The sequence below is a fragment of the Sporothrix schenckii genome, assembly GCF_000961545.1.
Source record: "Sporothrix schenckii 1099-18 chromosome Unknown Cont41, whole genome shotgun sequence".
Lineage (NCBI taxonomy): Eukaryota > Fungi > Ascomycota > Sordariomycetes > Ophiostomatales > Ophiostomataceae > Sporothrix > Sporothrix schenckii.
The window spans coordinates 2555346-2568786 of record NW_015971142.1 but is presented as its reverse complement, the minus strand read 5'-3'; the positions used below and the strand labels follow the sequence as shown (position 1 = coordinate 2568786).

General features: G+C 59.4%; 6 protein-coding genes across 6 annotated transcripts; 4 read left to right on the top strand and 2 right to left on the bottom strand.

Annotated features, from left to right (window-relative positions):
* Positions 1-215: 215 nt before the first annotated feature.
* SPSK_10777 (uncharacterized protein) lies at positions 216-1469 on the top strand (the record flags this gene model as incomplete). Its single annotated transcript, XM_016737057.1, has 1 exon — positions 216-1469. One exon carries the CDS (start codon positions 216-218, stop codon positions 1467-1469), a length of 1254 nt encoding a protein of 417 aa, XP_016591160.1.
* A 110-nt stretch (positions 1470-1579) lies between these two features.
* Positions 1580-4726, bottom strand: SPSK_06963 (Hydantoinase/oxoprolinase; the record flags this gene model as incomplete). Its single annotated transcript, XM_016733633.1, has 2 exons — positions 1580-3049; positions 3134-4726. The coding sequence occupies 2 exons, from the start codon at positions 4724-4726 to the stop codon at positions 1580-1582; spliced, it is 3063 nt and encodes a 1020-aa protein (XP_016591159.1).
* A 675-nt stretch (positions 4727-5401) lies between these two features.
* On the top strand, positions 5402-7208 carry SPSK_07298 (nucleobase:cation symporter-1, NCS1 family; the record flags this gene model as incomplete). Its single annotated transcript, XM_016733962.1, has 2 exons — positions 5402-5540; positions 5620-7208. The coding sequence occupies 2 exons, from the start codon at positions 5402-5404 to the stop codon at positions 7206-7208; spliced, it is 1728 nt and encodes a 575-aa protein (XP_016591158.1).
* A 1078-nt stretch (positions 7209-8286) lies between these two features.
* On the top strand, positions 8287-10650 carry SPSK_07100 (uncharacterized protein; the record flags this gene model as incomplete). Its single annotated transcript, XM_016733768.1, has 2 exons — positions 8287-10294; positions 10403-10650. 2 exons carry the CDS (start codon positions 8287-8289, stop codon positions 10648-10650), a joined length of 2256 nt encoding a protein of 751 aa, XP_016591157.1.
* Positions 10651-11132: 482 nt separating this feature from the next.
* Positions 11133-12233, top strand: SPSK_07695 (oxidoreductase, 2OG-Fe(II) oxygenase family; the record flags this gene model as incomplete). The annotated part of the gene is made up of 2 exons (XM_016734352.1): positions 11133-11315; positions 11376-12233. The coding sequence occupies 2 exons, from the start codon at positions 11133-11135 to the stop codon at positions 12231-12233; spliced, it is 1041 nt and encodes a 346-aa protein (XP_016591156.1).
* A 173-nt stretch (positions 12234-12406) lies between these two features.
* SPSK_10800 (acetyltransferase) lies at positions 12407-12988 on the bottom strand (the record flags this gene model as incomplete). The annotated part of the gene is made up of 1 exon (XM_016737070.1): positions 12407-12988. One exon carries the CDS (start codon positions 12986-12988, stop codon positions 12407-12409), a length of 582 nt encoding a protein of 193 aa, XP_016591155.1.
* Positions 12989-13441: the final 453 nt, after the last annotated feature.

The window sequence follows — 13441 nt, the reverse complement described above, 5'->3', positions numbered from 1 at the left end:
CCGTTGTCATCTGCATCTTTTATTGCTTACCATCCTTACTCTGCGCTGTAATAAACAAATGCCATGGCTGGTGCCGGATCGTGAACTTGGGTGCAGTGTCTTCGTAGTCTTCGTAGTTCTTGTAGCCCTCGTAGTCCACGTAGCTCTTTCGGTGTCCGTTCTTGTAGTCCTCGGCACATCTGTCGTCGTTCCTGGCACGGCAGCGAATCGCGACGATGGTGAACCTTCCGGTGACCGGCTTGCTGGCCGCGGCCGTGGCGACGATCACTGCGACGATCGCTGCGACGGATGCAACGACCAGCACCCAGCTCCAGCTGCCGCGGCTGCTGGGATCCTATCCGGTCGGCACCGTCAATCTCGAGGTGACAGACCACACGCGAACAGTTCCGTCGACTGCGACGAACGCATCCACCAACAGCACGGAGCCCCGCCGGCTCATGGTGTCCGTTTTCTACCCGACCACGAACGCCACCACCAAGAACGGAAACGCGAGCAAGAGCAGCAGCAGCAGAAGCAGAAGCAGCAGCGGCAACAACAGTACGTACCAAAGAGCCCCGTACTTTGCGTCGGCCACGTCCGCGGCCGCCTTTGCCACGTACCTGGGGAATGCCACCACACTCTTGACCAACCTCGCCACGTGGGCGTACGCAGATGCCCCTCTTGCGGCTACCCATGCGTCTGTGCTCCTCTTCAGCCATGGGCTCGGGTCCTCTCGTCTTCTGCATGCCGCCTTTCTAGCCGATCTGGCCAGCCGCGGGTGGATCGTCGTCGCGCCCGACCACCCCTACGATGCATGGTACACAGAGTATCCGGACGGGTCGGTGGCGCGCATGCCCGACGCGGCCCTCGACGACTTTCCCAACGAGCTCCCCGGGCTTGTCGACACGCGGGTCAAGGATATCACGTTCTTGGCGGGCCTCTTACAGAATGGGAGCCTCTGGCGTGGTCTTTCGACGTCCTCCACCGTTGACATTGGCATCCTCGGCCACTCTCTAGGCGGCAACACCGCCGCCCAGACTGTCGCCCGGTCGTCGTCGTCCTCTTCCTCGTCGTCGTCGTTCCCCTGCGGCGCCAATTTCGACGGCGGCATCTTTGGGCCCGTCGCCGCCACGGGCCTGGACCGGCCCTTCCTCCAGATCGGCGCCGCCAACCACAACCAGACCACCGACGCCACCTTTTCGCACTTTTGGTCGGTCCTCCACGGATTTCGCCGCGAGCTCACCGTCAACAGCACCGTCCACCAGTCGTTTATGGACCTGCCGGTGCTCCGGGACGTCCTTGGTGACGAGTTTCCCGTGGATCTCCGGAACCAGTCGGGCACGGCACCGGGGGCTCGCTTGCTGCAAATTGAGACGACCTTGGTCGACGCATTCTTCCGTTTCTGCCTGACAAAGACGGCGTCGTCAGACGATTTCGACCAGGTGGCCAAGAGCCTAGCACCGGACATTTGGCCCCGCGAAGTCTGGTGACCCTGCAAGTGTGTGTTGAAGTATGTTGAATGTATATTAAAACTATATAACCAAGCCATCCATTTACTTTTTTTTCTATTGGTTCTACTTCTAGATGCATCCGCCCATGGCTATACTGCAGTATCGAACTCGTCAATGACGCTCCGGGGCTTGACAAACGTGCCGAGTGGCTCGTACTTGAGGTGGCCGAAGCCAAAGGCCTCCGGGCCGCCAATGGACACGGCGCGTTCGCTGTGCGTCCAGCGGTCGCTGGCGGCGATGCCGAGGACGGTGACAAACAGGCCGTAGCGGTACTCGGGCGTGCCGATGGCCTCGCCGTTCTGGTCGTCGATGACGGCAATCAGGTCGGGCACGAGGGCCACCACGTCCTCCTGTTTCTCCGTCGCGGCGTCCGCACCGTCTTGGACGCGAAGCACAGCAATGTTTTCGTTCTTGAAGGGAATCTTGACGCGACCGACGAAGCTGCCGCTTGCGGTTTCCACGCCGTCCTCGCTTCCACCCTCAATGATGCACTCGCCGTAGACGTGGCCCATGCGCAGGGTCCGCTCCACGCCGACAATCTTGCCGCGCCACAGCACCTTGGCCGCCTGCGCGCCGCCGCAGGCGTCGATGATGGCGTCGGCGACGCGGTCGAGGTTGCTGGTGCGACGCGCGCGGTCGATGGCGCGGCCGATGCGCCAGGCCTGCGAGATGGTGTGCGCGACGGCCCAGCGGCGCGTCTCGTCGCCGCGCACGGGCGCCTCGGCGCAGCCGGCGTGCGAACCCATCTGGCTGACGGCGGCGCGCGTGATGCGCTCGACGTGCGCGTCGGACACGGCGCGGCGCACCACGAGCGTGTTGCCGTTGCCGTCGCACATGGCCATGGGCGCAAAGACGGGCGCGCGCTCGTTGAAGACGACGGGCGTCGTCTGCCACTTGGTCGGGTAGGCGCGGCCCATCCAGTCGCCGTCGACGGCCGGCAGGTCCATGTTGGTGCTGGCGCCCACGACCATGCTCTGCAGGCCGTTGCCGCCGCCAATCTCAATGGAAATGATGTGCGTCGGCGCCACCGCGCACACCCGCGCGAGCTCGCGCTGCGCCTCGAGCATCTCGTCGCCCGGCAGCTTCTCAATGCCCACCGTCGGCGACCCCATGGACCCGCCCGTGCCGACCTGCGCGTCGTCGGCCAGGTCGTCCGGGCTGACGACGCGCACCACGGCGCCCTTGCGCAGCATCTCGCGTAGCCGCACCATGTGCGAGTACGGCGAGCCGCCGCCGCCGGTGCCGAGCACGTAGCATCCCGACGCGATCCAGTTGACGTCCGTCTCGGAGACGAACCAGTTGCGGCCCCGCACGAGTGGTCGGTAGGTGTCGATGTCGAGGTCGCTGGACGGCGCTGGCTTGGTCACCGGCTCCGAGGACGGGGCGTCCGACGCGGTGGTGCTGGCGTCCTTGGCCGTCTTTTCGTATTGCTCCATGTCCTGCTCCGCGCCCTCTTCGGCGTCGACGACGGCGTCCTTGGACGGCTGGTCCATGTCGGTGCGGCTGTAGTCGAAGTCGCCGGCCGCGCGGACCACGAAGCGAGACTTGTTTTGGACGTACTATGAAGTGTTGGAAACGGATTAGAAAGGGTCCCATGTCATTGTCATTGTCATTATACTTGTTATGCTGCTGCGTCGACCTACCTGCAACGGCAGAGTGTCCATCTCGGCAATTTTGACAGTGGCAGGATCGGCACCGGCAGCGACCGTCTGGGCAATGGCCTCTTCGGAGATCTGTCGCAGCAGCGCTGCCGTCGTCGTGCCCTCGGTGGACTTGACGGTGTCGACTACAGCACTGACACGCGCCATGGCCGCGCCAATGGCGTTGGCCACGCCCGACCAGCGCGGCTTCAGGACGCGGCTGGCGCCTTTCAGGGTGTCCGGCGCAATGACGGCACCGCCGCCGACGAGAAGGACAGGCACGTCCTGGGGCGACGTCTTCATGTTGTCAATGACGCGCTCAATCTTCTTCTTGACGACCTGCTGGAACGCGGCGAGCTCATCGGCGGTGAGACGGCCCTTGACCAGACCCGCATTGCCAATCTGGACGTTGGCTGGGTCGGCCATGACGGTGCAGTCGGTCGTCGTCAGAACATCACCGCCAAAGACGACGGCCTCGCTGGTCAGCTTGTAGCCGACGCTATCTGGGCCGACCGTCAGGCTGGGCGAGTCACCCGCATTGGCAAGCCGTCGCACAATGGATCCGCCGCCAATGCCGATGCTCTTGATGTCCGGGCACGAAAAGTTCATGCGCACGCCGGCCAGCTCGCTGTACGCGGCCTGCTGCCGCGGGAACCCGCTCGCTAGCAGCAGACCCACGTCGGTCGTCGTGCCGCCAATGTCGACCACCATGACCGCCTCCGCCTTCAGGTCGGTCTCGCCGTCCACCAAAAAGGCGGCGCCGCGCATGCTGTTGGTGGGACCGCTCGAGAACGTGCGGATCGGCAGCTTGGCGGCCATGGCGCCCGACAGCACGGTGCCGTCGTTTTGCGTGATGAAGACGGGGCACTGCAGCCCCAGGCGCTGCACGGGCTCGTGGAAGGCGCGGATGGTCCTGCGCGCAAAGGCCAGGATGGCCGCATTCAGAATGGCCGCGTTCTCGCGCTCCACAAAGCCCAGGCTGGCCACGTCCTTGGAGAGCACCACGTCGTGGCCGGGCAGGACGCGCCGCACAATCGCAGCCGCGCGCTCTTCCTGCCGCTCGACCGTGTCTATGGGGCTGAACGTGCCGCTGACGACGATGCTCTTGACCTCCTTGTGTTTGTCTTTGATTTCGATGCACGCCGCCTCGATCGCCGCTGCGTCAATGTCGGCAATCAGCGACCCGTCGACCTCCAGCCCGCCCGGCAGGATCGCATAGTGCTTGAGCACCAGCGCGCGCATGTCCGCGGGCCAGTCTACGCACGGCGGCGTGTGGTGCGAAAAGGGCCCGCACAGCCGCAGCACGGCCACCGGTGACAGCCGCCGCGCGTCGCGCTCCACCACGGCGTTCACAAAGTGCGTCGTGCCAATGGTCACGCTGGCCACGTCCGCGGCCGGGATGTGCGCCGACGTCAGCATCTCCGTGATCGCGTGGCCGATGCCCACGCTGGGATTCGTCGTGGTCGCCGCCTTGTGCCACGCCACGATGCCCTTGTCCGGTTCGCCCGACCGCGCCGGGTCGAGGACGACGCCGTCCGTGTTGGTGCCGCCAACATCCACGCCGATGCGCAGCCGCCGTCTCTCAGTGGAGCCCATGATGTAGTTGGGTACGTGGGCGTGTCGCTTTTTGTGGTGGTGTGAGGTGTCGTTTGGTAGAAGTCGGTACGGCTCGAGCTAGGAGAATTCAAAGGACACAGAAGATGTTCTTTCTTTTCTACATAACTGCACGGCGCATACTTGCATCTTTACACTCCCTCTGTAAATACGCAACCGAACTTCCCCGCATGCCTCGTACTCTCCCGTCAAAGCTTTGGTTCGGACGTAACGCTGTCCGCTTGAGCCGATACAGAAATTGAGGAACGTGTAGAGCGAGATAAGCTCCTCGGTTAACCGACGCTACTAAAGGTTGGCCGACGGCAACTGCCTGCAATTTGCCCAATACGGAAGGGAACCAACCTTGTCAATACCACGTTATTTTCTTGTCGTCTGCATCTCTCCTCGCGTCCCCTCAGGACGTGCATCCGTGTCAACGATAAGCACGGCAGTGTCGCTAGATGCCATGCGATTCTGTGTTCTGATCATCTGCCACCAGTTACCAAGCGCTGGGTCGGCCACTGCCGATAGAAGGGCAAACGAGTTTTATCCACTCATCGTTTGTTGGAAGAGGCGGTACTTTATTCTCAATTGTGCACCTTGTTTTCATATTCTGTCTTGTTTTTTTTTTCGTTCATGCTTTACTTTGCTTCAACTTTGCCTTTGTCCCACACCATCATGACCTCCAACCTGCGGCAACGGGCCAATGTGCTCTTGGAAAAAGCGAGGCTGCACGGCAACGAAGAAGAACACGAGCAGACCGACCACTGGAGCAACCGCGACCTCATTCCTTTGCCGCCGAAGCGACGAGTCTGGGGTAAGAACATGTGGCAGCGCCCAATGTGTGATGTCTTTATTATTTGCCAGTGACCAACTGCTGACCTGCCACTTGCCAGGGTGGTTCAACTTCTTTGGCTACTGGGCCATTTCGTCACTCAACATCTCCACGTGGCAGTCGCCCAACACGTACCTCGCCCAGGGCCTCTCGGTGCGCCAGTCCATGGCCGTCATTGTCGTTGGCCGCCTCATGATCACGCTCTTCTCGTCGCTCGTCGCCTGGTGCGGCCTGCAGTGGCACATTGGTTTCACCATCCAGAACCGCATCTCGTGGGGCCTGCGCGGCAGCTACATCCCGCTGCTGCAGCGCGTCCTCCTCAATTTCATCTGGTCCGCCGTGCAGTGTTGGAACGGCGGCCGCCTCGTCGCCATCTGCCTGACGGCCATCTGGCCGTCCTTTGCCACGATGCACAACTTCCTGCCCGCCAGCATGTCGCAGATCACCACGGCCTACCAGTTTGTCGGCTTCATCTTGTTCTGGGTCCTGTCGACCCCCTTTCTGCTGATCCCGCCCGAAAAGTTCAAGCTACCCTTCCAGGTCGTCTCCATCTACTGCGGCGTCGCCATGCTCGCCATGATGATCTGGGCCCTCGCCGAGGCCAAGGGCGTCGGCCCACTGTGGCACACCGGCGAGGCCGTGCCCGCTACGTCGCGGTTTAATGTGTCGTGGATCATCATGGCCGGCATCAACCAAATGGTCGGCACCGTCGCGGCCGGCATCACCAACGGCTCCGACTTCTCGCGCTATGCCCGCGGGTGGCGACACTACATTGGCGGCAGCACCTTGTCGGCGTTTCTGGTCGGCACCATTGTCTCGTTTGTCGGCCTTGTCACCACCAGCGCCGCCCAGTCCATCTACGGCGAGGTCTACTGGAACCCGCCCGATCTGCTGATGGTCATGATGGACAGTGGCCACGGCTCCAGCAAAGCCCGCGCCGGCGTGTTTTTCCTGTCTTTTGGCTTCTGCCTGACGGCCATGTTTGAAAACATCTGCGGCAACGCCGTGGCCGGCGGCATCGACCTCGCCGGCATCCTCCCCCGCTACATCAACATCCGCCGCGGCGCTTTTTTGACGTTTTTGGCCATCTGGGTCGTCCAGCCCTGGCAGCTCGTCAACAAGGCCACGACCTTTATCAACGTCTTGTCTTCCTTTTCCGTCTTCTTGGCGCCCCTGATCGGCATCATGACGACCGACTTCTATCTCGTGCGCCGCCAAAAGATCCGTCTCTCCCACCTCTATCGGCCCCACGACTCCATCTACTGGTTCGCTGGCGGATTCAACTGGCGCGCCTTTCCGGCCTGGCTCGGCGGCTGGGCGCCCACCGTCGGCGGGCTGGCCTATGCCGCCCAGGGCGCAACAGCCGGACCAAAGGCCCTGTACGAGTTATACTACATGGCCTTCCTGCTCGGCTTCGCCATCAGCGCCGTCATTTTCTTCACGCTCAATGCCATCTTCCCACCCGAGGGGCTGGGCGAGTTTGACGACGTGGATGTCTACGGTACTTTCACGGAGAAAGAGGCGGCAAAGCTCGGTGTCGTTACGAATGCATCCATCGTCGAGGCTGTCTCGGACGGGGACAAGAACGACAGTCCGGACCACGGACCCGAGAAGCAGGAGGGTGAAATGCAGACTGTTACTGCGCTGTGATTGGGAGAAGAGGTATATCCAGGAGAGCAAGGATACATGGTGTAGTACTCATGACCATTTAACTTTTCTTTGAAGGTTTAAGGCATACCGTTTTGCATCCTTGGCCCACCTTTATCATGATAAACTATAGGATCCTATACATGACACGCAATTCCTGTGAAGATCGGGTGAACAAAACCTCTGCGTTTCGTTCTCACAACAAATACGATCGTTATCTCCAAGTGAAACAGTCCGAACCTCGTCACCGTCAAGATAAGATGGGCCGATGCAAAGCGCCCATATCCTCTGCCGCTCCCGTATTAATACATCGACACCTATGTCCAGTATCCACCGTTGATGTCAGACAGACAGCTGCATCGCCGGCCACCACGTGTGTTAGCGGCTCCGGACCTTCAATGTCCAAACGGTTGCTTGTTAGTGTTATCTTTTCCCCGCTTTTCACCACTCTTCACACAGAATTATATCGGCCAACGGAGCCCGCCCTTCATTGCGCGACCGTCCTGGCGGCTTTCCATCGTTTTCCGTGTCGCTCCACACGTGCAACTAGCACCTGCCCGAGATCGCTCAACTCCGCACCTTCCTTATAATGAACCTCGCACCTTCCTTCCCCGACATAATTCGGCCAACTTCGACTTCCTGCCCACTATCTCCAAACAACGCATCGATACAATCTATTCCCTGTCTATCTCCATCCTCCCCCCTATTCGCTCTCACTCCCTGGCACATCCCCCACCCCCTCGAGATGCCGCCTCATCGGCGCAAGTTTCGCATCCAGTCCAAGTTTGGCGAACCGCGACAATGGAGAAGCCGCAAGAGCCGCCCTTGCGATGCCTGCCGGAAAAGAAAGACCGCCTGTGTCATTGACACACAACCTCCCTGTTCGTCAGCCCTGTTTGCACATCCTGGCCTTTCCCTCGTTCCCCACGTTCTCCACGTGTACCGAGACTAACCGTGTCCTGCGTCGTCGGTTGGCTGTGTCCCAGGTCGCTATTGCGAGCGGAAGGGCGTCGACTGCCAAGCGACGGATAGCGGCGGCAGTTCCGCGCCAGGTTCTCCAGGTCGGTTTAGCAGCCGAAGCATGCCAGGCAATCTGGGGAATGCAGACGCACAGGCTTCACCATCCCCACGAGCTACTTTTGGCCCGCTGGCCACACCACGGGACCGGGCACCGTGTCCTACATCCGATCAAGACCCAGGCCTGGATGGAGTTGACGTAGTTCCGACGGGAGCCTCACCAGTCGCGCTAACGTTGATGCAGCCGCCTCCCGTACCGAATCAGGTTGCATTCCCACTGCCATCGCCCATCTCAGTTCTTGTCGATGCTGCAGTCAACCGTGCTTCTGAGGGAAACGCGCCAAGCCGTGCTGTTGCAGCCACCAATAGTGTCTCACCCTTGCTGGTGGAACCACAAGCGCACACAGAGACAGGATCTGTTGTAGTCGGCTTTGCAGCAGCTGCTGCTCTGCAGAGTCCCACGCCCTCCGTCCCTGCCCAGCGCCACAACAGCCCCAGTCGGTTTCCGGCGAGGAACGCGGACAAGACGGCCATCTACACGCTCGACGACAACGACAACGTCACGGCGCATTCCATGGGGCTGGCCGGCGAGCAAGATACAGAGCTGTTGTCGTCGTTCCGGGCAGCCATTATGAACGAGGCTGACAGTATAGACAGCGAAATTCTCCAGATCTATGCAGGGGGTGTCACTGATTCGATCGGTGGCGGAGATGGAGATGCGGGAGAGAGATGTCACCATCCACCAGTGCATTTCAATATGATCCGCGATGAGTTCATGCCGCTAGACAATGCCGTCAAGGTGGCCTCGTCGCACCGCATCGAGGCAGCCGTCCAGGGATGTGCGGATCACCTCGTGCGTCTCTATTTTAAGCACGTGCACCCCGTGTACCCAGTGCTGTCAAAGTCACGCTTCTTGCAAACCTACGCGGACAACAAGCAGGTGTTGCCAGCATCTCTGCGGGGCGCCGTCTACGGCATTGCATCCAACTTTTGGCATCACGACCGTGTCCCCGATGAGAACCGGGCCGTAGTACCGACGACAGCTGCAACTGCAACTGCAGGAACTGAAACAGCCGCAACAGCCGCAACAGCTGCTTCGTCACCATACTGCACAGTCACCTCCCCCGCCATGACAGTGATATCCCGACCCGACCAGCACGAGCTCTTTGAGCAGGCCCTCACCTCGCTGCAACGCGAGCTGCATGGGCCCAATCTGTGGACCCTGCAGGCCTGCCTGCTCTTGATCCACGAGAACTCTGCCGAGAACGCCACCATCGAGACCCCCCGCGTCTGGATGCTGGCCGCCCAGGCGACGGCATGTGCCCAAATGCTCGGCCTGCACCGCGACCCCATGGCCTGGCAGCTGGCGGCCTGGGAGAAGCATTTACGGCGCCGCTTGTGGTGGGCCACATTTGCTGCCGACGTTTGGTCGTCCGTCTGCCACGGCAACCCGCCACACATTTATGAGGGCTCGTTTACGACGCCACCTCTCAGGATGGAGGACGTCGCGCAAGGCGAGGATGTGCCACAATCACTGCGCCACATGGTCGACGACGACTGTGCGGTGTCAGATACAGCTGTCTGCGCACGGTTCGTCAACACGGTTGTCGTCAGCCGCATTGTGCACCAGCTTCTCATGTCGTCCTTCTCCGACGTAGCCTATGTGGAGTCCATGAAGGACCCTGTGACCCGAGAGGCGTCCCTTATGCAGATTCGCCAGCAGCTGCAGGACTGGTCAATGCTTTTGCCGCGATGCATCAGCATGGAGACCATCCCCACGGCCGGCGTGCATCACAACAATGGTATGACATTTTCTGCCGGAAATCACCGAATACACCGAGATACATTTGTTCTGACCATCTGGCGACTGATAGCACCCCTACACCTCTCCTACTACGCCGCCGTCGCACTCAACTTTCGCGCTCTCATGAGCCCCGTCACAAAGTCCGCCAAGCACGATCCGCAGTCGAGTCTGCGACGTCACTTTGGTTCAGCGATCAAGGAATTCGGTTTTTTTACTGATTTCATGCACGGTATCTCTCCGGAGTGCCTGAATGAGTTTTGGGGCCTTCGTACGTTTTTGCACCCCCCCTTTTTCCTACTTTCCTTTTTGTGATATCACATATTCCTCCCGCACCATGCTCACAATCTTTCGTATCTTTTGAATGCGATTTTTCCAGATTCCCGGTCACAACTCATCCTCTGTGGCAACTTTCTTATCTACCTCTTCTTGCTGGCCCCCGGCCCCAACCAGGTCCGAGATACGTTCGCGCTGCTCGGCACATTCCACGACTCTCTCCAACGTTTGAGCGCCGTGGCCGACCAATTCGCAATCGGTGTGCTGCGGCCCGTGGCTTTGCGTATCGACTCCTTCTTTACCCAGGCTGCACAGCTCATGCGCACCAATGGGCAGTCCCCTTCCAGCTAGTATTCCGACATCAGAAGGGGGATTCCAAGCATGGGGCTATCTCCGAATCCCGGTGCCACCCACCAACTACTGTTTTATCAGCTCGTTTTGCCTATCGCGATCGGCCAACTCCTTAGTGCAGCCGCCTTCATCCAAGATCAACTCTTGCAGGTCCCGCTCATAAAACCTCCGCACTTCAATTCCCCTCTTTCTTAGTGCATGCAAGGCCGATCAAGGCGGGCGGCTTATCGCCTGTAGGAACACACGTCAATATGCACATGCCGTCTCATCCAAGAAATACTGCATCTTACTCACCACACAACGTTCACGGCATCCATCCATATAAGTCGAGATAGGAATTGGACCTCTCGGTTCAGCTTCTCTGATCTCAAAGCAGGCCCTTATCGGCACAGCTACTACTTTTTCTACAAGCGGCACCACGTCTCTGCAGTACCCACCACCAAGCAACCACAAAATTACACGGTTTTATCCAATTGTCAGCCATGACTCTCGACCCACCCGCTGGTAGCATTCCCGTGATCGACTTTGCGCCGTTTTACAGCGGCCGGGCCGAGGACACCACCGCCGTTGGCAAGGCTGTCTACGAGGCCTTCCGCGACGTCGGCTTCGCCTACATTTCCAACCACTGCATTCCAGAGGAGGCGGTTAAGGAGGCCTTTGAATGGGTAGGTCGCGCCTGTCGTGATTCTTGACCACGTTTGTTGTCGCGCTTGTTGACCCTGTAGAATGCCAAATTCTTTGACCTCCCTCAAGCCGTCAAGGAAAAGGCGCCTCACCCGCCCGAGGGATGGTGGCACCGCGGTTACAGCGGCATCGGCCGTGAAAAGGTCGTCCAGATGGTCTACGACGAGGCAAGCATCGGCGATCTGCGCAAGGTGCCCGACTTTAAGGAATCGTTTGAGATTGGCCGCGACTACAACGCCACGCGGGTGCGCAACATCTGGCTGCCCGAAGAGGACCTGCCCGGCTTCCGCGACTTCTTTGTCAAGTTCTTTGAGCTGGGCTACCAGATGGAGCTCGACTTGCTGCGGGCCATTGCCATTGGCATGGGGCTCGACGAGAAGTTCTTTTGGCAGTACCACACCAACAAGGACAACCAGATCCGCCTCCTGCACTATCCCGCTGTGGAGGAGTCGCTGCTGCGCGACGGCAAGATCGAGCGCATCGCCAGCCACACCGACTTTGGCACGCTCACGATGCTCTTCCAGGACAGCGTCGGCGGTCTTGAGGTCGAGGACATCTACGAGAAGGGCAAGTTCAACGCAGCGCCGTACATCCCGGGCACCATTGTCGTCAACATTGGCGATTTCCTGCAGCGCTGGAGCAACGACCAGCTCAAGTCGACGCTGCACCGCGTGCGTGCGCCGCCGCTGGTGGACAATGAGGAGGCGGCAACTCCGGACAACGGCGCCCCGAAGCAGCGGTTGACTCGGCCGCGCCGGTCCATCCCCTACTTTGTGACGGCCGACCACGAAAAGATCATTGACTGCCTTCCAGGCTGCTTCGGTCCAGATAACCCGAAAAAGTACGAGCCCATCAACAGCGGCGAATACATTACCAGACGGCTCAACGCAACATATTGAGGGGGGAGAGAAGAGGGACCACGTGCCACGTGTACTACATAGTTATAACCAATATGCAGCAGCTAGAACCAATATTTTTGTTTTGTTGGCCTTGTATAAGGTTTACTCTCCGTCTACAATGCGTTTTATTTTGTCTGTTTGCTTCTTCAATCATACACCGCTGTCCCCATGAGTCACTCCATCCCCTCTGGTCGGAACTTGACATAGACCAATGTATCCATCACGATGCCGTTCTTTTCCATGCTTTGTCGCTGCCGCACTTCGAAAGCAAAACCGGCCTTTTCCAGCACCCGCGCACTGGCATCGTTGCCGTCAAACACGTGGGCCTCGAGCCGCAGCAGCAGGGGGAACGTCGCAAACGCCCAGTCGCAAAAGGCGGCCACGGCGTCCGTCGCGATGCCGCGGCCCCAGTACGCCTCGCCCAGCCAGTACCCGAGCTCCATGGTGCGGTACTGGATGTCCTCGCGCAGCTTGAGCCCGATGCCGCCCATCACGGTGCCCCCGGCATGCTCGCCGTCGTCACCGTCGTTGCCGTCGGCCGTGCAGATGGCCAAGTCGCGCACCGGCGCCCAGCGGGTGGCGACGGCGATCCAGACCTCGGAGCTGTGGCGCGTGTACGGGTGGGGGAACGTGTTGCGCATCCACTTGGCCACGCGGGGGCTGTTGGCCGCGCGCACGAGTGCGTCGACATCGCTCGTCTTGTAGGGACGGAGGACGCAGCTGCCCAGCGCCAGGTAAGGATCCGCGGGTGGCATAGCCGGTGGACTCGGTTTGTAGATGTTGGTTAAAGGAGTCTGTTGGACCGATCAATGTGTGCGGTGTGGCTGCGCCGAACGTTTGATTTGCACTACTTCCATCCTGTGGGACTACGGGGCATGCGGGTACGATAGCCGCTAGGTATTAAACCAATGTTGCGTCTGCAGTTTCTTGTATTGGTCGGCTGCATAGTATGTGGGACATAACAGGAGCGATATTTAAGTCTCAAGAAGAATAAGACGTCTATAAATTGAAGAATATTGACTCACATTCTTGTCTTTTTTCTTTGTTTTGGAATTTGTTTTAAAGAAAGTACCATTTTTTAAAATTAAGAAAAAAGACACAACAAATACTATGGCAGCACAAATTTTTAAAAATGATTTGACTTTCATTTGCAAACGTTGGGAGATAAATACAGTTGTAGGACCTAGGTGACGCTCAAAATGAAATGA